The 27,665-nt window shown below is 38.3% G+C and overlaps 1 protein-coding gene across 20 annotated transcripts in view; it reads right to left on the reverse strand.

Moving 5' to 3' along the window:
* msi2b (musashi RNA-binding protein 2b) overlaps positions 1–27,665 on the reverse strand; it is a 260,388-nt gene that overhangs the window by 66,126 nt on the left and 166,597 nt on the right. For all 20 annotated transcript variants that reach the window (XR_014030509.1, XR_014030510.1, XR_014030511.1 and 17 more), the window contains one exon: positions 2,433–2,515. Coding sequence is in view for 13 of the 20 variants with exons in the window: in XM_081370975.1 (XP_081227101.1) it covers positions 2,433–2,515 (83 nt within the window). In the remaining 7 variants the exon portion in view is untranslated. The remainder of the gene's footprint in view (positions 1–2,432; positions 2,516–27,665) is intronic.

Here is a 27,665-nt window from a genome sequence, read left to right on the forward strand (position 1 = left end):
TGACCCCCTTCCATATCTATGCAATCTGGAACTAGTCGTGCTGTGCTATCGTTTAAGTGTTTTCATTAATAAAATAATAAAGGCATAATGTATAAATATGTGTTTGCTCCCTAAATGATTTACCTCTAAATTGGACTTACTATTCAAATTCATCTCTAAAGAGAGTTCACTTCAAGGTAATCTACATCCATCCATGGGATCTAACCTGCCCGCTGGATGCAGCGTTCCTGTCTCCAAGCCTGTGGATCAAGGAAATGTCTTCTGAATGTTTAATGCCTGGCTGTATTTCCAGGCCAGATATCAAATGAGCTGATCAGGAAGCCTGGAGTCTGTAGAGACGTTCATCGGTCCAGCTTTCCAGATCCTGGAACCATTTAGGGTCATTTATGGATATCCAGGGCCCTGGCAGCTCGAGAGTGGCCTTACTGGGTCAACAGAGCCTCTCTATAAACAGCTACTGAGCCTGGCTTGTTCTCTGCTCCACAGCCTGGGGTCGAGGGTCACAGATGGTGCCTATGAAGATGGCGGCTCACCAAGCAGGCAGTCGACGTACAAAGCTGGCATTTCCACAAGCAGAGGGAGATCATTACGGCCGCTGTACAAAATATTCATGATAATAACAATATTACCATGGTCGAATTAGCAAGTCAAATATGCACACAGGCCTGCTAGCAGACGAGGCTTCTGAGACCACTTTGATCTTGTTGGCAAAAGCAACTTGATGATGGCAATTGAAATCAGTAAGAGGAGCAAAAGGAAGGATGCGTTTCTGCCCAACACGCCTTGACCTTTTTCTTGTTTTGTTTTTTTAGCCTTTCGTTCCCAGCGTATCATCTGAGAAATGATCTAAACTGAGAGACCATGACAAAGCTGTCATTTTAAGTAAATGTTTTCCCTTCGCCACATTTATCTTTTTCTTAAACCTTCATGACTGATATTAGCTATGCAAGTAATTCTCCAATGGCCCAATTTAAGCCAGCCAGTCGATCAACAGCGAGGTTCCTGCTATGAGACGCTGGGGGAAACGTGTTAAAAAAAGAAAAGAAATTCAGGCTTTCTCTAGATGCTTGTTGAATAATGAGAACATTTGATGCAATATCACATAAAAATCAATGAAGAGACAGGGGAGAGGCTGGTCACACTGTGTTGTCATGTTTAGAATAAAATACTGGGATACATTATGTCATCAACAGGGTTTGAGAAGCTACTTTGAAACGAATTAAACTAAGTTTAAACAGTAGACAAGCTATTTTGCAATACAATCTCAAACAGGGGCGCACCAATAAACTTGAGCATCAACATGTACAATTAACACCCTATTTAAAAACAAAAACGTAACCAGTGTAGCCTGGTTCCCCAAAACAAATGAGTCTTACGAGTCTGTTCTTTAAATTAATCGTTTTTGAACACTATACCTTCTTTCAAGAAAAGCAAAAGGAAAACACAACTGAAATGTACCTAAATAAATCATAATCAAATGGTTTTCGAATCAGAATCAAATTGATTCGAGAATCAATACTGAATAAATGAAATTGCAGGGACTTCTATGTAGGAACCTGAATCAGTGAACCAGTCAATTTCATATGAATCATCTGAATGAAAAAACAGCTGAGCTACTGTCATGCTAAAGAATCAATGTAGTTAAATTTAGCTGGTTAACTCCCCAACACTGGTCATCGATGCCACAAATCAGTCCTCAGCTCGATCTCATGGAAAACTCCAAGAGGCTCATGGTTCTCTGTGATTTGTAAGTTTAAGTAATTGAACTTTACTGACAGCGCTGACCTTCATTAAAAATCCTGCTAACTGGCTGTCTTGTAGAATGACACTGGGGTTTGTCCTCATTTGGTGATTCGTCGCGAGCACTGCAAGCTGGATCTGTGGCTCGCCTGCAGATGCCTCAAGGTCAGGAACCGTGTCCCTCTGCTGTCTTTCATTCTCAAAAGCTTGGCAAGACGCGGGGAAATCTAATACGAACCGTAGCAGCAAACAGAAAATCATGGGACAGGGCATCAGGTGCCAACATGGAAGAAGCGACCAGGCTTTGATTTTTAAATCTTCTTTCAATCTTTTGCACCATACACTTTTAACAAGCCCCCAGAGTGACTGCCAGATCCTTTCCCAGTCTTCCCTGGCTGAGGGAATTGTGACGGTGGGAAAGAGACAGGCCTTTACTCCCAGCCTGGCAGACAGGGATCCAAGACACAATTTCATGGTTTGTGGCTGGTGCACCCCAGTGACTTCTCATCCCCTTGAAAGCAGGCTGGTCGGGGATAGGGATGACACCCCCCCAAACCCATGTGCGCACGCACCCAGCAGCCCTGTCACCCTTACTGTACGCTGCCCATTATAAGCACCCATTCTGCTTCCAGGATCAAATATTAATCCTGGCCCCCGAATTGAAAAATTGCAAAGAGGTGAAACCAACTCACCATTTTATTATTGATTTCGTGAAAATGAATCTCGCAGACCTTTTCCACCACATCCTCGTTCTCGAAAGTAACAAAGCCGAATCCTGTGAAGAAGGAGAGGATGGGAGAAGGGGAAGGGGAAGAGAGAAAACAGGGGAAGAAAGGAAGGAGGGGGAAAAAAAACAGCTCATGATTGAAGTGAACCAACACAGAAGCAGTTAAATGAACAGGAAAAAAGCAACAAATATCTGTTGATTGCTATTATCGTATGGAGCAGGCATAAATGAGCCATTGAATCGTGCAGCAATCTTCGTTTTATCTGGTCCTAATGCCATGCAAATTATGTATCTAGTACAGAGCAGGAACTCTTTTGCTGTTAAAATGATGAAGTCCTGGGCACTATTAAAATAGCTCTGAGTCTGCTCCTCAGAGATGGAGGAAGCTCAAAGCTGTTTTAATGGGATTTGTAGAGCCAGCCGGCATGTGAATTCCATTACCAAATATTTGATGTTTCTTTGCGAGTTTTTCAATACGTGACACACTATTTTTCCTCATTCCTAAGTGAGTGCATCTACTGAGGATCCATTTTCACCTCACAAAGCACAACAGAGCCACACAATCCATAAGGAATGGGGAACATCCTGTGATTAACACCAACAACAACCCAAAAATGCTCAAACCCATTGAGATAGGGTCTCAAACCTGATCATCATTTAATACAGAAATTAAGAGATGCTCAAAATGTGTATGAAAGTCATTCTATGTATGAATCACATTCTTTATGTAATTTTGAATAGCTTGGGATATGAAAATTGCAACCAGATGGCAGAGACTTTCTTTCTTCATAACAAAAAAAAATAATAATGTTGTTAGGGAGAAAAGAATATCTATAGAAAATAATATCGTAAATGTCATAATAATTACGACAAATATTTTGAAGTTGTCTTCACACAAACACACTCTCACACGTAAGTGTGCTGTGCTCTACAAGCCTTCAAGTAACAGCAACAAGAAGAGCCAAGATAGAGCACTTGCCCTGCTGCTTTTAGACAAGGCGTTTGGCTTTTAAGAAAGTGAGAGATAAGTCGCGGGGTCAACAGGTCAAAGGGGTTGACAGCAAACCCAAAACAGGAAGCCGTGGAGCCCCTCTCAACACCGGCCGTGATAAGAGCAGATGAAGAGGCGGGAGGGATGATAAGAGGGCATGGGATAAACAAGCCAGTGGCCTCTGGTCCAGCGCCGCGTGACCTCTCGGTTATTATACGTACAGTTTGTTTTGTTTGGGGAAGAAAACACCAGCTGAATTATCTGCTCCCTGACTCCATGACAGTAGAATCCACTCCTCGCCCTGCTGGGGTAAGCACAGAGGTGGATTGCGTGCCGTTTAAAATCGACAGAACGCCGTAGCTGTGCTGACTGATGGAATATTAGCTACACTACAGCCGCATGAGGGCTTTGTATTGGGGCATGAGGTAATTAAGGGCAATTATTGTATGTACAGGCTGTAGGGGTGATCTACGGTCATTGCTGCATTGTCATATTCTTCAAAGTTGGATGACAGCCAGTACCCCCTCATCGACCCTTCAGCCCGGGCTTAGGCGGTCTCGAGGGTTGACATCATTGACAGGAAGTGAGTTATAGAAGCAGCCGCCCCATGGGAGGATGCTGGAACAAGATTCACAGCCAATTACCCAGTGACCTCTTCTCTCGCAATGGCTTCCTGTACAAGCCTATTAGAGCTTCCTGTGACTGATCAGACCTGATGATTCGATGCAGGCTGGACCAGGTCCTCCCATTGCTCCGTTGTCCTGTCTAGTTTGCTCTACCTTTCCTAGCAAGGATCTAGGGGGGTGAATAAATGTAGGTGGTTGTAGTGTAAAAAAAGTTATTTTTTTCTTCACTTAATTTGACTTAATTCATGTCATTAAATACTGCCAAGCAGACCCACAACATCAATCAATCAAAAAAGATGTTGCTGTTTGTGTGGCATTCATAAATTAATTCGAATTGTTAACAAACACGATATAGAACTGCATAAGATAGAAAAATAGATACGGTAGATGAACGAATGAACGAACGAAGAGATGATGGATGGATGGATGGATGGATGGATGGATGGATGGATGGATGGATGGATGGATGGATGGATGGATGGATGGATGGATGGATGGATGGATGGATGGATGGATGGATGGATGGATGGATGGATGGATGGATGGATGGATGGATGGATGGATGGATGGATGGATGGATGGATGGATGGATGGATGGATGGATGGATGGATGGATGGATGGATGGATGGATGGATAGATAGATAGATAGATAGATAGATAGATAGATAGATAGATAGATAGATGCATGCAAAGCACAGACTAACTCTTTAAAGAGCACCAATGCACATGGAAGAAACATCCCTGGTGATTTCAGCCCAGAGACATTTACATGTGTCTGCAGGCCCCAGGCTGATGGGGCTGCCTTTGAAATCATGAGAGGCAGTTAGTTTTCCATCTCGGGCCTCTGCGCCCTTATCAGCCGCACAGCGACCAGTTCTGACAACCAACAAATCAGCTGTCAGGAGCAATTTCTCAGCAGCCGGGAGGGAGCTGGCACGCATTGGGTGGTTCGGGGAGGCCGTCGGCTGCGGAGGGGAGGGGGCGGGGGTTACAGTACCTGCACCCCAGCAGGAAGCATCTGAAACTGACATTCACTTGCCAATTGACAGATCTACAATCAATCCCATAATTCACACTGTCCAAAAGTGTACAAATACATAGAGGTGAGACTAGGAATATATTTAAAGGAACTTACAGGAAAAATCTAGTTATAATAGCAGGTTAATGTTAAATGACAGGACTGGTTCTTTTTTATATGATTTGGTACGTAATGTCTGCAGAACATCTGCAGTTGTAACACTACGTTCACCATTTATTTCTACTGGACCCACAAAGGTTATGGAACTTAGCAAAACATTTAAAAAAAAATCCCATTCCTTAATTATTTTACCTGAAATTAAATGGGGTTCATTGGAATTTAAATATATTAAAATTCATATTATATATTTAAAATTATATCACATAAATTGCAACAGATGAAAGAGTTAGAACCATCTCTGATCTTCTCAATATGTGACCCGTGCTGGCAAAATGAGTCACATTGAGCAAATTTTCAAAAATGAGTTATCAGACAAAAAATGACTGAGCTACAGTTGTTCGAAAGTCAATTTTGAGAAAAGTCGAGTTAAAAGTTTTCTGAAGGTTTCAAAACAAAATCACCAAGCATCCACACCTTAAAATCCATGGTAATAACACCAAATTTGGCACAAATCAAGTCAAAACCTATACCTATAGAAAAAATATATATTCAACTGTTTTTTCCATGATACCACAATTGTTTGATTTACATTAACGAGACAGACAGCCAATATATTAAGACCTACTGTAATCCATGGATCTAATATAATGTTACACATCATATATTTTTCCCAAACAATTAACCAAACGTTCACTTAAGACATAACAGATAATGTTTGCGTGAATACTCCCCAAGACAGATATTTTTGAAATACTGTAATTCTGTGTATGTGTGTATATCGGGATTGCGCGCTGTCTGAGGCGTCTTTGTGCGCACGCTTCAGCTCTGTCAGTCAGCACGAGTAAGATCATTTTGTTTACATCAGCATGAGTTTGAGTCAGACTCATGCCGTCAAGAATTCACTATGAATATTCACAAAGTTGGAATGGTGCGCTTTACAACGATACCAAACTTGTGCTAAGTGGCTATCAAAAAAAGGCAATTTTTCATGGATTATCAAAACAAAGGAAAGATTTAGGAAGGTACACCTCTCAAACAAACATACAAATAAAGATCATTTTAGATGTTTAATTACTATTTGGAGCATTGGGATCACTAGACGAGGGCTGAATGAACACATTTTTGTGAAACTTTGTGACTTTTCAGAGTTTTTAGATCAGCAAAGAACCAAAACTGCCAAACACAATCTCTAAATGCATCAAGTATAGCAGGAAAGATCAGGTAACGATCCCTCAGGCTGACTTTGTCAGAGTTCAGGGCGCTATCGGCAGGGTGAGCTCTCGACCGGGCATTGGAAATGGCAGCAAATCAAAAACCCTCAGTGCTCCTAATGACAAGACCAGCGCCGCTAACAGGATCTCTTAATGAAAGAGTGCCAATATCGTGGGCCCTACTCCACATCCCCTGCAAAGTCAAGCGAAGGAGAGGACGGGAACAATGCAAAACAACAGCTGCCTCGGCTCTGGCGGAGGAGACGTCGCATTTTTCCGCCTCAAACACCCCGAGGCATTATCTCGCTCAGTTAGTGACTTAACCACTCTGAACAGGCCATTTCCTTACATTGGAAACCACTTCTGCCTTACAGCCCACCTACACCAACGCAACGCTCCTACAACACGATACGCACATCTGTTTTGAAGCGGTACGCTTGAGGGAAAAAAAAAACGCATTTTTTTTTTTTTTTTTTCGCTTAACTTGTCTTGAGATCCCTCAATGACAACACATGGATTTCCAATCTCGGGGAGGATAATAAGTGTTAGTGGCTATTACGGAGGCGTCTGGCTGCCATCTCACACTTATTAGCCAGAGCGAAGCAGGCTGGGTCTCAACAGACACCCAGACATTCACAGCCTCTTACAAAACAAAGAGCCACGCCACGCTGAATGCCAGTCCCCCTCGGAGCCCAGCACAAATAAAATTAAAATGCTAAATCAATGAGCCTTCCTCTGACCTTTGCTTAAAAAGCTGAGGGTGCCTGGAGCAGTTCGATGTATTTAAAGGGAAGAGGTACACAACCGAATCAGATATTATTACGGCCACCTCGTATCCTTTCCAGAGACCAGAGATGGTAAATAGATTGTGTGTTGCATATTAAACGGAGGGGGGGAATGGCATGCCTATGGAACATCTCATGAATGCATGGACACGCTCGCAAGCGCGCGCACGCAAAATGGCGCGGATGGAGGATCACATGAATCTGTGATTCATACAATGGTATGCGAGATCAGATGCTGAATAATATATGACCACAAGATGAGCTCAGGAGGGGGAATGCTAAAACAAGCAAGGAATGCTTGACAAAAAGTCCTGTGTGCTACAAAAGTTTGGACTAAAAACTTTAATTTGCACTGTATTGAACTGTTCCACTTACACGGATGCAAATTCCATTCCGGCTCCATTCCGTTCTGTATAATTTCCAGATTTTATTCCCCCAAAAATGTTTACCAGTTAAATTTCCAGTTAAATTGATTGGAATTTTTGCTATTTGCGAGTGAAACATTTATATTCACTACAGAAATATCCATGAATTTAAGGTTTTATAAATGTCAGTAACTTCCTGATATTTCAAGGTCTTTCATGATCATGGGAACCCTGTATTGGTTTAGTTTTAGTCTTAGGTAGCCCACAGTCGACACCAAACCAGAAATGTTTTCCTTTAAAAACATGTAATACTACATCTCATTCAATTTAATATAATTAGAATGGCCACAATATAAATGTTACAGGTCATTATTATACAGATTAATAAATAAAAAAAAATAAAAAAAATCAATCATCACTGAGGCTGAAAAACAGGCTCAAGTGGATTCTTTTCAGTGCCATCTACACACACTGACAATGTTACCAATAAATAAAAAAATATATTAAAAAAAAGTCAAAATAAAAGGCCCAAAATAAAATAAGTTTCAGCTACATTTAGGTCCCTCACAGGAAAGATAGGAAACTTTACACAAAATGACACAGCTGCACATCATGCTTTCTGCACCTCACCCTGTAATAAATGCTAAGCTGCTTTAAACACTGTTTGCTGATTCTGAGGCATAAAGACCAGGCCAGTGACATCAGCACCTCGGTCTGTAGCGGGTGGGGATGCTGCCACAATGGGGAAGTGACAGGGCAACAATCCACTACATAAGGTATCTTATATCTGCGTGTGTGAGTCGGCAAGCATATGTCTCTTTGCTCGTGTCTGGGAGAGAATGCATGAAAAAAGCTTTTTTCTGGGGGTGCCTGTGCTATCAAACACTTTGCCCTGGAAGCGAAAAAGGAAAAACAATTGTGATGCATCCAGACAACAAGTTACAGCAATAAAATCAAAGCCAGTGTCAATTAATTTCTCTCCACTCTGATAAATGGGGCCCTTTTCTCATCTATTAATAATGAGAGCAGAAAGCACCACAAGAACATCTGTCAATGAGTTTCATTTTTTCTCCCGGCAGACAGTTGGCTGTCTCCGGCGCTCACATGTGCTGGGAGGAGCTCAATTCTTTCGGCCTGAAGACACCCATGGGGAGTGGAGAGAATGATCCTTAGGAGTCAATAAATAGATTGGCATGCATCGATGGGAGTTTGCGGCCTTATTTACACATCCGCTTAATCAAAAAGAAGACGGGCAGGGAGAAAAGTAGCCTCTCGGTAAGCTCTCTGGAACTTGGAACTCTTGTAAACTAAATGAGACTAGACAGCGTAATCGATTGTGGCTCCAGCCACCCCACTACATTATAATGACTTGGGAGAGAGGTATTGCTCTTGGAGAAACCGAAGGGAGGACCTAAAAAAGAATTTGGGGTGGGAGAGAAGTGTATAAAACAAAAACTTCTTGAAGCCGAGCGCCATCACTGACACTTTATTAATCTTTTACTCCAGCAGTGGTAAATAGATCTCAAGGGTGTGGAGATAAACTAAGCTGCGATGCTAGAAAACTAGCGGGGCAAATTAATGCACCTGCCATTGGCATGTTAAGGAACAAGTTCTATTAGCACGAGTAAATAAACACGCCAGCGTTTAATTTGTACTCTAGGGCTAGGTGTACGTCAGGGAGACGTGTATATATATATATATATATATATATATATATATATATATATATAATTTATTTATTTTTTTATATCATATATTTACATATTCAGTTTTTTTTTTTATCAAATCAAATCAAATACGTTTTGGCAATTTGTGTGGATGAAATTGTAGTGGATCATATGCCCCAAAATGTATTTGGACAAAAAATAAAACTGTGAATCTCTTTGCATTTATAACAACATATCAAACTGAGTGGAATTTATTTTTAAATAAAGACGGCGCAAAACATTTTCTGAGAAAAACATTTGACAAAAAATGTGTATGTTAGGTTTTAAATGATAAAACAATAGATATACTGTTCAAAATAAAGGAACACATTACTGGTTTGGTGTCAGTGAAGTACTTGAGCCTTCCTGATGGGGCTGTTGAGTATAGACAAAACGGTTGGAAAACACAGATGTACAAGAAATGTTTGCAATCACAATCACATCTAGGGAAAGTGTGTGAAAGATCTGGGGAGTGATCTTATGATGGGGTGCCCTATATTTGGGGGGGGGGGGGGAGAAACCCCATTAAGGTCATTGCCGTACCCTCGCAAGTGGCACTGAAGATTAATGTCAACATTAGGCCCTCCAAAAGCCACCTAACTAAAATACCAGCCACTTCAGAAGCAGGCATTCCTCCCTAATGGCTAATGATCTGAGTCCTTCCTCCCTCATTACAGAAGACGGATGAACGGAGAGGTGCGATATGTGCACAGTCAGCAGGGTACATCTGCACGAATTGTGGAGCACAGCTCAGATAGAGGGAGAGAAACAGACTTTTTCATCAAGCCAAACCTTTTATTCAATTATTTCTATTAAATCAATGGAGTAAAATCATATCACAAGTTGAAAGTAAACGATAACCTACCAAATCATCCCAAGTTAGAACTAAACTTTTCATGTGTGAGTACCTTTATGACCCCTGTATCTTCTAAAGAAGCACTGATAATCAGCAGTCCTTCATCTGAGCAAATGTATCATAACCAAAATATTTTGTAGGCAAAGACTGAAAACTTGTCTGACAGGTAGACAGACAGACGAGGGTTAAACAGCTGATTCAGCTTTATCAATTTAATAAAAGCTGCTCTGCTCTCTATGTAATTGAAGATGAAAACATCATCATAAATGTCTACAGATGATAAGATCAAAAGGTAAATAAAAGGATGGGTTAAAAAAAAGGTACATACCTCGTGCAGTCGCTTCTTTACAATTACAAGCAAAGTAAGGATTAGAGGATGTAAGATTTTAACAATGTTCTAATTTATTGTGAATATTACTTGAAAAATCTCTCTGAACTCCAAAGACCTCCTACATATCGCGCACCATCTGGTCTTTCACTCGACTCTGCATGATTATCTGAGTCATTACAATTCAACATATTGCTATCTTTGATACATTTTTCTGTGACTAATATAAATGAAGCCAACTGTAATTTCAGTGCTAGTTGCATTGATTGTCAACACGCCAAATGGCATAACAAAACAGGGGGAGTAAAACAAACGAAACAAACAAATATCTCTAAAAACAAAACCAAAAAATCTATTCCCTGACAAATAATTGAGCCATCTTTTCGCAATCATCCCCTAACATTTATCCCATTCTCATCTTTAACTATGCGAATTAGGCTTTCATTGTGTTTGTGGCGGTTCGACTGGCTCTGACAGGGCCGGTAATGAAGAGCCATATGGGACGCCGCTTTGAGCTCGATGCTTTCTGACAGTTCTTTCTTTCATAATCCATAAACTCCACGCAGTCTGCTGCCTTTTTCACAGGCGCTGGAGCAACAAGTCCAATTTCACCCCTCTCCCCTGCAAACAGGCTAATGTGATTACACTTGCATCAAAACAATTTGAGCCTTAATTACAGCAGACACATCAAGGCGAGGGCCATGATAGGAATTTCTCAAAGGAAGCAATTGGCATGACGAATTAAGGAGAGAGAGATTTATAAAAAAATAAACATATTTGATAATGCGGTGTTCACTAGTGCAAATGCCAGTGGCGGGAGCCGGAGCCGGGCCTCGGTGTTCACCCTTCAGAGTGAAATAAAATTGATCCATCTCACCGGAAAACGATTGCATCAGGGTGCCTAATTATACTCTCTACAACAGGTGGTCTTTATGTCGGTATTGAACGCTATTGAGGTTTCTCTCTGGGTTATCGTGCGAGCCACAGAGATTCGGTAACATCGTTAATCCGATGGTTTAAATCAGGATTGATACGAAACAAAAGAATACACGTGTCTGTTCTCAGGTGTGAGAGGTCAAAGGTTAGGACGTGGATGTGTAGGAGTCTGTCTTTCTCAATAGGGCGAGCGAGAAAGAGCTCTTCCTCTATCTGCCGTTGAATAATGCATTCGGCACATTTCACCTTATCTATCTCCTCCCTCACACGGGCCTCCGGATCTCAATCATTTTGACTAATTAGCCGTTCCAAACTCTCTCCCAAACAAGCACCAACTCCGTAACAATTAAACCGATGGATCTCATTACCGCACTCCTCTATTGGGTATTTAGAATCATGGCGCTAAAAGTCATTGTCCTTGAGCCGGGCACCTGAGTGAGCGCTGCATCAGGATATTACATGGAGAGACGAGATACAGGAGTGAAGGTGAAAGAGAGAACGGAGTGAAGCTGATGAGCAATAAAGGTTGTTGACTGCTCTAAAGAGATATGCTGTTGATGGTTAAATTGTCCCTGACACAAAATGGCACCTTGACACAAACAAAAAAATAAATAACCCTACTAATGTTGGTTGTTTATCTCGATATATTTTGTATATAATATTATATATGCACACTAGGAATGTGTCGGTAATTAGTCGTCTGCTAGACGGCCAGCAGATACTTAGTCAACCCTTGTGACCCATCTCTACTTTACTATCACGCACATGGTTCCAGGTTGTATTATGATGGTACAGGACATCATATTCACAATATTTCTCCTTATTTGCATATGTGTGTCAATGTGAACATCTGTGAGGATGTGAGTTCAGTGAGGCTCTGCTGACTTCTGCTTCCCCTGCTTTGTGTGTGTATGTGTGTTCAGGAGTCTATTTTGTCCAAGCCAGTGTATGTAGGTCACCTAGCAGCACTGGGCCATCAATTTCACTGTCCTACTTAAAAAGACACACACTGGAGAAACTGGGAATTTTTCACTTTTAGAGAAGACCAACTGCTTTTCAACCTGCATATGTGCTGGGTGATTTAGGAAAGACTCTCCACAACAGCAAACAAAATTCGAATTCGGAACATAATAAAAAAATGGAAATGAAACAATAATAGTCTGCTCACACACACACACAAAACATGAATAGTTGAGATAAGAGAGGCCACGCATTCACAAATCCAATTTAGAGCATTGGCACAACGAAAAGCGCAAGAAAAAAAAAGGCAGCCTTTGATGTTATCGACAGGGAACCCCTTAAAAATGAGTTTTTCCTGGTTCTGGTTAGTTGAAAGTTCTATTTCAATAGATCACAAAGCTTGTGAGCTTACATCTGGCAGAACTGATACAGTCCAGTTCTTAGGAAAAGGAACATTAAAGAACTGTCGAAAATACGCTCTGAAAGACTTCTCCGCTGTCAACAAACTGAGCCGCGAGGAGGACTCCGCTCCAGCGGTGTAAAATTTAAATCTTTTCTCTGGGGTCATGCCTTCATGCTTTATCCTTCAGTTTCACAAAACAAGTAATAATAACATTTCTTTCCACAGTCGAGTGTAAAATGCAGCTGGTGTAAAATAAATGATAATTGAAGGTCAAATTAGTTTGCATCTATTAGCCATCAAATCATTTGGGAATGCTAGCGTTATAACTCACGCCAGTGACTTTGGACTTTTTAAAATATTTGAGAAGAAAATCATTTTGAGAAATCATACATGACATTAACTGCATTATAATAAGTGGAAATATTCACACTTGGCTGAAATAGTATGACAGATTAAAGGAGAGCGTGTTTTTCAGAGGTGGAGAGCGAGCGAGCGAGCGAGGGAGAGAGAGAGAGAGAGAGAGAGAGAGAGAGAGAGAGAGAGAGAGAGAGAGAGCTCTTTAACAGCACCTTTAGGAAATAAATAACACTGATAGTATGTAATTAGGCCACTCGCTACGACACTGGCCAGACTGTTTATGTTTACACACATATGGTACGATCAGAAAGATGGACTATAAAGCCATTCCTCATCAACAACACTTCTGCTGCAAGAGCCGACAGCCTCCCTAAGTCATAATGCCACCTCCGCCGTCTCACAGGGCTTCAGCAGCTCATGTTTTTTTTGGGGGGGATATTCATATCGGAGCTGCTACAGTTTATCAGGGTGTTGTAAACTCACCAACAGCCTGGGGGAATAACAGACGTTTGACACGGTTACAGTCCAAATCTGAAGCGTCAACGATGGGAGGAGCATCATTTATTAACCGTAAAGTTGGACTCTCCCAAGAATCTCTTAAAATAGAGGGAAGATGTGGCCTTGTTTAAAGCACTACGGAGAGACCAGTTTCTTTGTTAGTTGCTTCAAATGTTAATCGGTTCACAGAGGAAAAACCTTAAAGCATAGACCAACAAAAAAACAATTAATGATTTACTCAATTTCATGTTGATTACTTTTTAATACTTTTAATTTTCAATAAAACGTTTAAAATACTACAAAAAGTCCATATGACATTCTATATGTCATACTTCTGAAGTTACTTCTGAAGAACTTTGTGAAGAACAGAACAAAACTGTTTTTAGTGATAAATGTTGTTAATAATAATAATAATAATAATATGACTTTTGAAAATCAAGTTAATTTCATTTCAAGTTATTCTCTTATAACAAATATTTGTCTAAACCCATGAAAATGCAGATCCTGTTGTAAACAATATTGAAAAATCCCTTTTTAAAACTCTTGGATGTCAAAGGGAAGTAAAAAATAGACTTTTAATATTTACTGTTTAAAGGGTTAAAAATATTTAAAGCGAATACATTTTTTTTTTTTTTAAACCCATGTAAATTTAGATCTTGTAAATCAGGAAAACTCTTGTAACATGTTAAAAATATTAAACGCAACAAACGTCTATTTTTTTCTTCGATTTTTTTCAGGATTCTTTAATGAATAGAAATTTCAAAAGAACAGCATTTATTTTGAATAGAAATCTTTCGCAACATTATAAATGTATTTGCTGTCACTTTTGATCATCCTTGCTGGAATGAAGTAATTATAAAATAATTACTGACCTCATTAAATGCATGCATATGGGTTTTGAACGACACGAGGGTGAGCTATTTTGGGTAAACTATTCCTTTAAAAGCAAAGGATTCCACAACAGACCAGGAAGTGATGTGGAGCTGAAGGAGGTCAGGTAGGGTGGGCTGCATTTGCACGTTGCACATGTGGACCGTTCTGCCGACAGCCTCCTGAGCACATTTGAAATTTCATTAAGTGCAACATAATTGCTTGTATAATCAAATGTGAAAATGTATATTATAGAGCCATTCCAGCACATGGGCTCTATTTTAATCACCATGCCTGGGACGGCGCCAAGGTGAATTAGCAGAAATTAAAAGCTCTGCTGTGTGGCGTGTCTCCAGCTTCTCGCGGGCCGTCTTTGTGTCTCATTCAGACGCTTGGCGCATCTGCTGTCTTTTGGAGGATTTCTTCCCTTAGATACCACCAAATTCATGTCCATCAAAAATTTAACAGTGCTTATGTAGGAGCAGCCGCCAAGGGGCAATTCCAGACGTCAATCATTAAATGCATACAGCAGAGATGCTTTTCAGGACTGTTCTGAGAGAGATTACAGCACAACAGAGATGGAATGACGATGAACATGGGACAAATACAGTACAGTACCTGATAGGGATGTTACAGTATTGGATGCCTTGTTAGGTATTGCCCTTCCATGTCAGTGCTCAAGAGATATCGAGTTGCCAGGACGCAGTCAATAAATCTTACATCCGATGATCATGTGCATGTGTTTTTATGGTCTTTTTATGCCCAGTAGTGTATTGCATGTTGTTGAAAAAAAAAACACACACCAAAAACACCTTTATGAATCCAGCTGTCATGGAGTTACATTATAAGCAGGGGTGTAACGGTACATGTATTCCACCCGAACATGCAGTCGCACGACGATCCACACTCCAATCCAGAAGGCCGTGCGCCAATGCAATGCTGTTTGCTACCAGTAAAAAGCTCAGAAGAAGAAGAAGAGAAGATCAATTGATATGTTTACATTTCTCAAACAGTGTTTCAACTGTGGAAAGATATCAATAAAACAGCTTGAGAATAATATCTCACATTTACCTCAGGCATTTAGGGCCGAAAGCATGTTAGTTCACTAGAGAAATGAACTCTAGAGAGAAGCACTTATATTAGCCTAATCATTATATTTACTTCACCTGTTGGTAATGTCTTTATTATTTAATTTATGTTTAAATAAATTTGTCATGAAAACAAGTTATGACAGCCCCTGTGTAAATGTTTATATTTCAAAAATGAATTGGAGTAGAAAATGTACTTTATGATTTGATTTAGAAGTTAATGCAAAACATGCCTTATGTGCAATTTACAGTATGTTTTTTTTTTTTTTTTTTGAGTGTTGATTTTTATATCTAAAAATAAATAGCAACTAAATGTAATAATTTGGTGTTCTAATTGTAACGTTTACAATTAGAGTAATATGTAATTAAGGGCTTCACATACAGCATTAGCTAAGACAGATTTTTTTATCCTTAAGACAAATTTAATTATAATAGAATTTATTTAAACACATATACACATTTGTGTGTAAAACAGTTAATATTTTTCTCCCTCCTGCTGTATCGAACCCGAACCAAACCGTGACTTCAATACAGAGGAACGTACCGCACCGTCATGTTTGTGTACCGTTACACCCCTAATTTTAAGTGTATCATTTCGAGCTATTAATGCAAATGGAATTATTATTATTATATTATCTTTTTATCAGTAAAAAAATCCTGCATGTGTAGGGCAGGGTTCATTAACCACAAATCTCATCATGCATACCCTTGTCAACGCCCCTGTTCTCCGGTGTTACTGTAGTTGAGAGTAACCCTTTCCTTCATTTGGGATTCTGATGCTTTGAGGTCAGCACAGAGAAGTTCAGAAGATCTAAAACGAATGGAGTTAATCCTCCACCCCAGGGCATTCCAAAAAATAAAAAAAATAAAAAAAATAAGAGGCTGAGAAAGTGTATTTGTCCTGGAGACACAATCTCAGTGAAGAAACGCCAAGGGATAAGCTCAAGTCAATCAAATTTCTGCAATGTCATGCCTCATTACTTATTGATATTGATTTGTTGGCTTCAACATAAGCATCATTACCATTAGCTCGCTTCAAAAAGAGAATAAATGGGCCAAACTGAGTTAAAACCACATTAAACGTGCATCGCAATTGATTTTCTGGCATTGAGCAATAGGCAAAAATGGAAACGGTAACAAGTAAACACCAAAATACAGATAAAAATAAACTATATTTTATAAATAATGGCTGTTACTGTATGTCCATCCCTAAACGTTCAGTATTCTGAGCTGGTCTGAACTAAAGGAACCTAAATGCTTTGTGTGTTTTTTATTCCTCCAGACCATTTTTCGGCCTGAGGCATTTTATCCCTCTTTAATTGCCCTTTGAGATAGGCCTGATCAATCCGATGGCCTGGATTCCAGCAGCGTGCAACTATTAGCTGGGCTTTGAAGATGCGCTCTGAAGGGGGCCTCACATTCATCATTTAATTCATCTAAAGGTTATTCAGATAGACTGGACAGTGGATGGCATCCAAGAACTGACTTTTATTTTGCTGTCGTTGTTGTTGTTGCTGGAGATGATTTTCGTGGTGCCAATGCTCAGGGTTTAATAAAGAGCCAATGAGATGGGCCTAAGATACCTGATGAGTTAGCCGTAGCATAAATGCTAGCGTCTCCGAACAGAAGCAGATGTTATCGCAGGACTGAGGTACTTTCCAGAGGTCAGAACCCAGATCCTGGGAAGGAAAAACTCTGGCATTTCTCTCTCCCTCGTGCAAACACACACACAAATCACCATGCAGATAAACAACCTAAAAACATAAAATATTGAGCTGCTTGTTCAATCTTTGTCACAATCTCCATCAGATACCTGTCATGCATTCTGAAGAGCACTCAGTGAAATTGGCCCACAATCACTCTTCATCCAACAGAGCTAAATGCTTTACTGAAAAGAGGGAAATATGCTTTCATATTAGACAAAGTGAATGACCACGGTCAATATCCATAATAAACTGCCAATGACCTAAATATATAACAACAGGTTTTAGCCTTATGACCACAGTAACCAAATCAAATTGAGGATGTCTCTTCAGGTAGATCAATTTATCTATGGCTTCTATAAAACAAACTCTTGTATGTCATGAAAAATATCAGCTGAAGCATGAACACTTTGCACACAATATTTCAGTGCAAAAACCTGCATCTAATCACTGTCAAGCTCAGTGCTATTAATATTGCAGATTGCAGAAGTGTAGCCTACACAAAGCAGCACTCAAAACTGACTTGCAAGATGCTAATTGCACAGTGCAAAAAGTGTTCAGCGCTAATTTTGTGGCTGTGTTTGTGCCTTTACTTCATTTACATTATTTTAGGAAACTGAGCTCCAAAACGTATGAATACAAAAACATGCCATTATCAGCATACACAATTCATTCTTGCTGAATTCTTGACAAAATGAATCTATATAACTGCCAAATTAAATAAACTAATAGAGAATATAATTAATAAAGAATCTAAAAAATATTTAATAAAAATTGCTATATATATATATATATATATATATATATATATATATATATATATATATATATATATATAGTACCAGTCAAAAGTTTGGAAACATTACTATTTTTAATGTTTTTGAAAGAAGTCTCTTATGCTCATCAAGCCTGCAGTTAAAAAACAAAACAAAACAAAAAAACAGTAATATTATGAAATATTATTACAATTTAAAATAATGGTTCTCTTTTTTAATATATTTTAAAATGTAATTTATTTTTGTGATGCAAAGCTGAAATTTCATCAGCAAGTACTCCAGTCTTTGGTGTCTTATGATCCTTCAGAAATCATTCTAATATGATGATTTGATACTCAGTTATTATCAATGATGGAAACAGTTGTGCTGTTTAATATATTTTTTTGGAATACTTTTTCAGGATTCATTGATGAGTAAAACGTTAACAGCATTTATTCATAAAAACAGCATTTATTCAAAATAAAAAACATTTCTAACAATATAAATTGTTACCATCACCTTTTATCAATTTAACGCATCCTTGTTGAATGGAAGTACTAATTTCTTAAAAAAATAGTTATTGTTCCCAAACTTTTGAACGGTAGTGTATATTGCTACAAAATATTTCTATTCTAAATAAATACAGTTCTTTTTAACTTTTTATTCATCAAATAATCCTGAAAAAAGTATCTCAGGTTATAAAAAAAAAATATTAAGCAGCACAACTGTTTCCAACATTGATCATAAATCATCATATTAGAATGATTTCTGAAGGATCATAAGACACCAAAGACTGGAGTACTGGCTGATGAAAATTCAGCTTTGCATCACAAAAATAAATTACATTTTAAAGTATATTAAAAAAGAGAACCATTATTTTAAATTGTAATAATATTTCATAATATTACTGTTTTTTTTTTTTTTTTAACTGCAGGCTTGATGAGCATAAAGGCCCGTTCACACCACGATAACTATAAAGATAACGATAAAGATAACTATATATGTGTCCACACCAGCGACCGATAACAGACTTTTTATTCTAAGCACGCGCGCGCCCGGATGATCCAGATCCATTTTAAATGCGCGAGACCTTTAAATTAGAATGGATTCTGATTGGCTGTCAGTGTTTTATCGTTCGACAGCTGGGAAAAAAAATCGTTCTGAAAGTGATCCCAACGATATCGTTCCTCATATCTTTATCGTTATAGTTGTGGTATGAACTCTGTTATTCTTTAATATGGAGAACGATTTTTAGAATTATATCTTTATCGTTATCTTTATAGTTATCGTCCTTGGTGTGAACGGGCCTTAAGAGACTTCTTTCAAAAACATTAAAAATAGTAATGTTTCCAAACTTTTGACTGGTACTGTATATATATAAAACAAACACTGTAAATTACTCCATAATCATACTGAGTTCATTTAGAAAACAACTTCAAATGGCAGATTTACCAACACGCTTAAGACAGCAAGTGGACTGATTGAGAACCCTGACCAATAGAGAGAAAGACAGCAAAAGAAATAGATACAAAGCCCAGAACCATATAGAACGAGAGAGAACAACAAGAACAAAGCCTCGGAGAGGTGGGGGCATGCTTCAGATTTTGATGGCATGCAAGTGGACACGCATTAGCAGCATCTCTGGGTATTTGTAAGGGCATAAGAGCCTCTCCACACAGCCCCTGGGAAGCTCTCACAGAGAGCAGCTCTGCCCTCTCCACTTCCACCCCACGTTCCCTTCACAGTATATCCTGAAGGGGGTCTGGAGAGAGCAGGGAGCAAATTACTCCTTCATTAAGAGATAGCCCTCCCTGTTATCATGTCCTTGTAATCCTTCGCCATGAAGCTGCTTTTAACAAGGTTTAATGTAGCTGAAAGCTGATGCTAAATAATCTATCGCAGATAGCATGGCGCTGGCTGAAATAGAGGATCCAGTGGACATAATCCTGAGGGTCGTGCTCTAATGCAGTGTGGCTGAAGGAGAAATTGGCTGTCTGGCGGTACACAGCCGGGGCGGGAGGGCTAATGATGCATCAGCGTCCATCATAACATGTCTACGCTTTCATACTTTTGCCCTTCCTCTCCATCTCTCTCTCTCTTTCCATCTCTGTCTCCATTTCTGAGGCTACACTCAGCAAAAGGCATGAGGTCACTGGAGGAATTAATGAGCATATGCTTGCTCGAAATGCACTTGCTATGAGTCAATGAATGTATAAACGAGTACACAAAGAAATATTACTCTAATATGTCATGAATTAAAGCAAAAAAATAAAAATGTATCATACATTTCTTAGACCTTAGGTGAAAAAAAGATGAATGATGAACACATAAATAAATGAATGTGCAGTACATACGTGAATGTGCTTCAATCATCTGTGGTAATTAAATGAATGTATGAACTAGTAAACAAATGAATGTATATTTCACTCATTTGTTGTACATTAGGTAAATGAATAATTGAGCAAATGAATGAATGAACAAGCAAACAAATGAATGAATAAACAGTTGCCTTTGCCACTCATTTGTTGCACATTAGTTGAAACAAACGAACGAACAAGTACATGAATAAATGTATATTTCACTAATTTGTTATGGTCTATGAATAAAGCTGTGCATATGTGCATGTGTTATTTGAATAAATCAATTAAAGACTGAAAACACGTGCACAAACAAATGTGTTTCATCCTTTTGCAATCAGTGAATGAATGAGCAAATGAACTGCAACTAAATGTCTCATACTGTAGCTTCAATCCAGCGTCTAGACTGATCTAATTCACAAAGCTGAAGTATTGCTCATCCTCTCTGCGCTATCAGATGCTGGACAATAAGGCAGATCTCATTGGCATGTGGCCTGCCAATCCTCTCTTTGTTTTTCTGGCCCCACAGCCCAGACTGATAAAGAAATAAGGCGTTCCTGAAAGATATTCCTCTCTCTCTCTCTCTCTCTCTCTCTCTCTCTCTCTCTCTCTCTCGCATGCGTGAAGGGATCGCTCACAGGAAAATGTCACTGGCTGTCATTTTTATAATTTGATTTATACCTTGTCAGAAATCTACTTACGCCTCACAAGCTGGCGGAGTCAAGAAGCCGTCCAAGAGCCGCTGGAGGTTAAACAGATCATTGTACATATTCTCCATACAATTTCCTTTAATACCCCTTTAGAAGTACAAGCAGGAAGGAATTGGAATTTTAATATTGGTCTTCCTCCCACCAAACACATTCGTAAAAGTACATACAGTGGAGTCGGGTGTTTGGTATAAAAGGTGTAAAAAAAAGCTGTCAAATGATGTTAGGATAATCTCAATATTTTTTTTCTAAACAATTTTGTTGTTCCCTCTCATTTTACGTTGCCAAGATTTATTTATTTATTTATGGAGAAGCAGCAATTCACCATGATCTCTTCCTGTGAGCATCCCTCTCAGCATTCCTCTCTCTCTCCAGAATAAACAAGGCCGTGGTGGTGTTTCTAAAGGTTTCTAAAGTTTTGTGAGTAAACTCATCGTGAGCAAAGTTCACCTTTGGTATCGCAGTCGACAAGAGTGAACATTTCTAATTGTCCACAAATTTCTAATTTCTAAAAGTCCAAAAACTTTTTTTTAAACCTAACTTTAACTCAGTAGGTTCCAGAAATGTTTATAGAAGTCAGCCAGAAGTCCATCTAGACCAGGTGATTTTCCAGTTGAAAGTTTTTGAACAGCTTCAGACAGTTCTTTTAACTGAAAGCCAGAGTCAAGTTGTTTACTCTGTTCATCAGAAAGTTTCAATAAGTGTTTATGTAACTCCTCAATGCATCCGATATCACATTGTCATTATCCAAGTCCATATAAAAACCCCAAGCAAATTTTCTCATTTCATTTTGATCTGAAATCACATTCCCATTTACATCTTTCAAATGCAACATCATTTTTTTTTCTCTTTCTTTCTTCTCTAGATTAAAAAAGGAGCTTGGTGCATCCATTTCTCTCAAAAATGCAAAGCGAGCTCTAATTAAAGCCCCCTTTTGCTTTCTCATGAAATAATGAGGCTAAAGCTTTTTTTTTTCTTCCAGCTTCCCAACTGTCACAACATCTCCAACAATTAACTCACTTTCAATCTGTTTTGTCTCTTTTTCTTGTTCAAAAACTGTTTTTTGATCATACCATTTGTGTTATATATATAATTTTGACAAAATATTCTAATTTGTGAATATTGTGAATACACTCCATCCAAAACACATTAAACTTTTCACAAAAAAAGCACATCTTGTAACAATTTCACATTAAAATGCCAATAATAGCAATGACTTTGTGACTTCCTTACATTTATTTCAATTATACATAAATGGTGATCAGAGAACCCATTTGGACAAATTGTAGATTTTAAAATTCTATTACTTTTACTCTTATTAACATAAAATTGGTCTAATCTGGCAGTACTAATATGATCATGAGAAAAATTACCCACGTATACTGTTTAACTTTAGGGTGTTGCTGTCTCCATACATCAACTAAATTAGAATTACTAATAACATCATGTAAAAATTTGGCAGAAGAGGGATGAGGTTCTTTTCCATTTCTATCTAAAGTACATTTTTCTGTACAGTTCCAATCACCCCCTAAGACCAACCATACATTTTTCATCACAATTTTGTTTTAAAAACTCATATAACTTTTTAAATATTTGTATCCTCTCAGCTCCAGTTTTTGATGTGTAAATGTTAATAAAAACAAAACCATTTATACTTGCTTCCTCTTTCTATTTCATTAACAGACACATTGGTTATATTAATCGTCTTTGAAAATAAAATAGCAACTCCTCCAGTAACATTTGTACCATGACTCATATATAAATCACTTCTCCACCCCATTTCCCATTCCTCTTCATTTTTCACATCACTGTGCATCTCTTTTACAAATATTACATCAATATTCTTATTTTGTATATATTAATTTAAACATGCTCTTTTCCTGCCATCTCTTCCTCCATTGATATTAATTCAATTCTATTCTATTCTAAGGCTCTCCATGAAAAAAAGAGGACAGAAAAAGGGAAAAAATAGAGGACAAGACAAAAATAGACAGATAGTTCACCACTTGTGCTTCCTTCATAAATAAACTATAAAGAATTTAATAACTTTTTCTTTTCTCAGGTTTGTTACCATTTTTTTTTCAATCCGAATCATTTTCTTCTACTTAACTCTTCATAACTGACAGTGTTTTGTATCTTGATCACTGAAGCCAAAAACTTTTTCACATCAGGAAAAAATTCCTTTACTTCTGCTTTTCTTCCAAAGGTTTCATCAAGGAAATCTCTTTTACAGTATAACTGATCCTCATCATAATGGGAGGGAATATCTGACATTTCAGAAAGACAGTCATCATCAGCCATCTCTTCAGTCACATCAGTGCTTTTTTAGAGAGCTGAGACAGAGGTATATTATCCAATCGATTCTCAACAGTGTCTACATCTATATCATCCGAACTTTTAAGATTTTTTGGCATCACTTGTCCCTGCCTCTTCTAAATTCCTCTTCTTTTTTTTTTTTCTCCATCCCAATAATTTTTTCCCATTTTTTTTTTCACGTGATTCCTTTTGGCCTATATCTTCAGTAGATTCATTTTGTTCATGAGTACTTGATTCACTTTGTCGGTTTCATTATCGGTCTTTATCTGCATTCTCTGCTTCACCATCGACCGCCTGTTCACTTTCATTTGTTTTGTTGATATCGTCTTCAGCTTGTGTTTTATGCGGGCATTCCATTTTTTATGCCCGATCTTACCACACTTGAAGCATTTCAAATGATTGGTGAGTTCGTATAGATCATATATGATTTGTCTTCATGTTTAAACCGAAACGAGATATCTAGAGCCGGCGATTCTAAAACCATAAACAGCTGCCGCCTAAAAGACAGCAAATGTTTTAAAGCTTCCTTTTTACTCCCGAGTGGAATTAATGTCATTCCACTTACTATTTTCCCAACCTCTGCAGTTAATTTTCAATGCATGCATTAGGTATTGCCTACTAGTTGTAAAAAAGCAGTTTTATCTCTATTACCCCAAAAAGGTGATCTTGGTATGCTGAAAAATTGGAGACCTGTGGCTGTTTTATATACAGATTATAAAATGTTGGCAAAGTGAAGCTTTAGTAGATCCAGAGAGAATGTTAAGAGTTTTTGTGACTTCAAGGATCAGAGCAGAGTTTTTTTTTTTTTTTTTTGACAAACAATCTGGTTAGTTTTAAAGAAACATGGGGTTTAAGTGAAGTCTTGTGTAATGCATCAAGAGGAAAACCTAATTCTGAATTTTTATAAATAGTGGTAGGTAATTTTTTTAATATGTTGTGTAGCAATATATGTATGTAATTTTATAAAAAAAAAAAATTTTTTGAGTGTCTTGAAATTTGATGTGATTATGTAAGATGTTCAATTGTATAAAAAATTAAAAGAAAAAGGAAAAAAAAATCAAACAAATTTTTTTTAAAAAAAAGAGGAAGGAACGGGAAGGAAAAAAAGCAAGAGAATTTATTTTTTTGAATAAATAAAGATATTCAAACGTCTCTCTCTCTCTCTCTCTCTCTCTCTCTCTCTCTCTCTCTCAGAGCACTTTGATTACTAAAGCACTCTAGAGCTTCTCTTTTCAGCTGCTGTCTCACATGATCATATCTGTTCACATTCCCATTAAAGTGTGTGGGCCTCCTTTAATTCAGCTTATCATTCATTAACTGACATCTCAAATGCTGATAGCATATGAGCATCAATAATCCTTACTGATAGTAGCTAAAAGTGATCTTGTGTAACATTTAGTGGCTAGGTTTACCATGACTATGAAAATAATGTTAACTGGGGAGGGGGAAATGTGATTCACAAATAAATTGCGATTTATCAAATGATCCAGCACTGATTAGAAAAAGGAGGAACAAAACAAAATACCATGTCAAAATACAAGGCCCTTCATTAACAAATATAATTGTATCAAAATTATTAAATCAGGCAACTATTGAAAATATTCAAATCAAGAACGTCATAATCATAATGTGTAGTTTGTGCATAAAAAATGTCAGTCAAATCCAACACACGTTGAATGATGTTCACTAACCCAGCGAAGTTTTGATTGGCGTTTATTCTCTTTAGCATGCAGTGTGAAGTATTTCACTCAGTTCCCTGGTCAGTCATCAATTACATCAAAATACATAAAATCAATTTCAGCGAGTGAAGAACAAATTAATACTCGTGTGTGTTATGTATTATGCACGTTATTGTCTCTGACAGACAGCATGTTGAAGCCGCTCAGGCCACAATTTTCACCCTCTTCTCGGTAAGCGAAGACTCCAGTAATGTGGGTTTTCCAGGAAACTCCTGAATCTCTGCTTCTAGTAAATACTACAGTGTATTGTGCACGTTATTGTCTCTGACAGACAGCATGTTGAAGCCGCTCAGGCCACAATTTTCACCCTCTTCTCGGTAAGCGAAGACTCCAGTAATGTGGGTTTTCCAGGAAATGTGTGCACTCCCTGAATCTTTGCTTCTCATAAATACTACAGTGTATTGTGCACGTTATTTTCTGACAGACATCGATGTTGTGTTATTCAAATGATGTGGATTTGAAAACAGATGGATCATTAGGTAATACTTATTTATTTCTTAGCCAGCAAGTAATCAGTGAAGTGACTGATGCCCAGGAGTGTGTTTATGCCGATGTTTATAGTTCTAATAGTCCGAATGACTGCCAGGCTAAGTTTTTGACGGACGTGATAACGTGCGTAAGGGGTGAACCATGATTGATTTTTGGGTAATTATAAAACATTCTGGAGACGTCCAAAATACTATTTGCTTAGTTCATTACACCTATTTTACAGAATGAGATCAATTACATGCTACTCAGAGACTGACATGTTTGCCTAGTCAAAAATGTTACATTTGGCTGTCACACATTCCTTTACTTTTGAAAATCAAGTTCCCACCAGGAAAGGAGTGGTTTTGACACAAAATAATATTTTTATTATCTCTTATAACCTGTTGTAAATAGTGAAAAAATTCATTTTTAAACTTGATACTCTGGACTCTTTTAAAAGTTTTTTTGACATATATACATATATATTAGGGCTGTCACTTTTGTGAAAAAATCCTGTTCGATTTTTGAGACATAAGTGTTCATTGAATCGATTGTAAAATCGATTTTCCATGTCTAAAGACGTTACCATTTTAAACGCAAAATATGGGCAAATCCACGGACAACGAACAGGCATTAGGACGAACGTAAAGAGGGCGCTTGAGACGCACACAAGTCTGCAATATTTCTGATGATTTATTGGCGTGAAGTTTCGTACGCAGTGACAAACAGGAGTGCAATATTCTCGGAAAACAATAAGCAGAGTGGACTGCCATAGCATAAATGAAAAACATTACCTCAGTCTTCAATATGGCTGTGTTAACGATTAGAAATGTCAAACAAATTTCGCCTACGTAGGCGATTGTAGACGCGTAGCCCGAATTTGTATCTGTATGCATGAGACTGTCTGCATACCGGCAGAATTCACAGTTTTGTAGTAAAAAGAGACGCATTATGCAAAAAGATAATTTGCTGTTATGCGTGTTTGTCAGAGCCTGCAGTTGCTGTGTGACGCGCGTTCGCTGCAGGCGTATCGTGACGAGCTGGACGCTCTCCGAGAAAAGACCATTAAAATCGATTCCCTATTTTCGTTTTCGAAACTTGCGTTGGTTGGTCCAATCGATTGTGCAATCGATTTTCGAACGTAAAGTGACAGCCCTAATATATATACATACTGTAATCACACATATACACACACATATATATATATATATACATATATATATATATACACACATATATACATACTAGGGGTGTCCATGGTTAACCGATTAACCGATTAACCGTTAAAAATTGCGTAACCGAGTGAAACATTTTGCTCGGTTAAGTGGCGTCAATGGTGTGCATTGAATTTAGTTGTAATACATTTTTGCACCGCCAGAGACCGCTAGACCAGTTTTCTAATATGAAGCGGGCAAAGAAAGCGCGCGTCCGAGAATGAAGGCTGTGCGCGAGCCAGAAACAAATATAGTCAGTCAGTATCCGCGCCACTGATCGCAGCACAATAATATCTGTCTGCAGAGCCGCAGAGCCACAGCTTTACACCAGCAGTTTTACCCCGCGCATGCGCAGTTTCATCACAACAGTTTTACCCGCAGAGTCCGTTTACCGTTACATTAACCCATACAATTTGTATTATGCATTTCCTAAACATGTACTTGCTAATCAAACACTTTATATGAACAAACTACTAATCTATAAAACACAATCGGTCTTCCGACCTTTTACTGTGTTGATATGCGCGAGGGAGAGAGAGCAATACAGCGCTCGTGTTGTTTGAAGGCGGTGAGAGTGCGCGCGCGCGCGGCCGGGGCTCTCTCACTGTTTGTTCTTATGCGCCCTGTCCACTGATCTAAATAATTAGTTGTTACGACGACTTATTTGTTCCCTCGTTTTAATAAATCGTGGACACGTTGAACTATTTCCCTCCCTCATTTTGATTTAACGTGGCCAAAAACAGTTTGATACTATTAATTAGTGAATGCTAAAGACCTATATTTTGTGAATTGGTGAATATTCAGGTGAATTATTTCGTGG

This window comes from Scardinius erythrophthalmus (genome assembly GCF_964197995.2).
Source record: "Scardinius erythrophthalmus genome assembly, chromosome: 7".
NCBI classification, from domain to species: Eukaryota; Metazoa; Chordata; class Actinopteri; order Cypriniformes; family Leuciscidae; genus Scardinius; species Scardinius erythrophthalmus.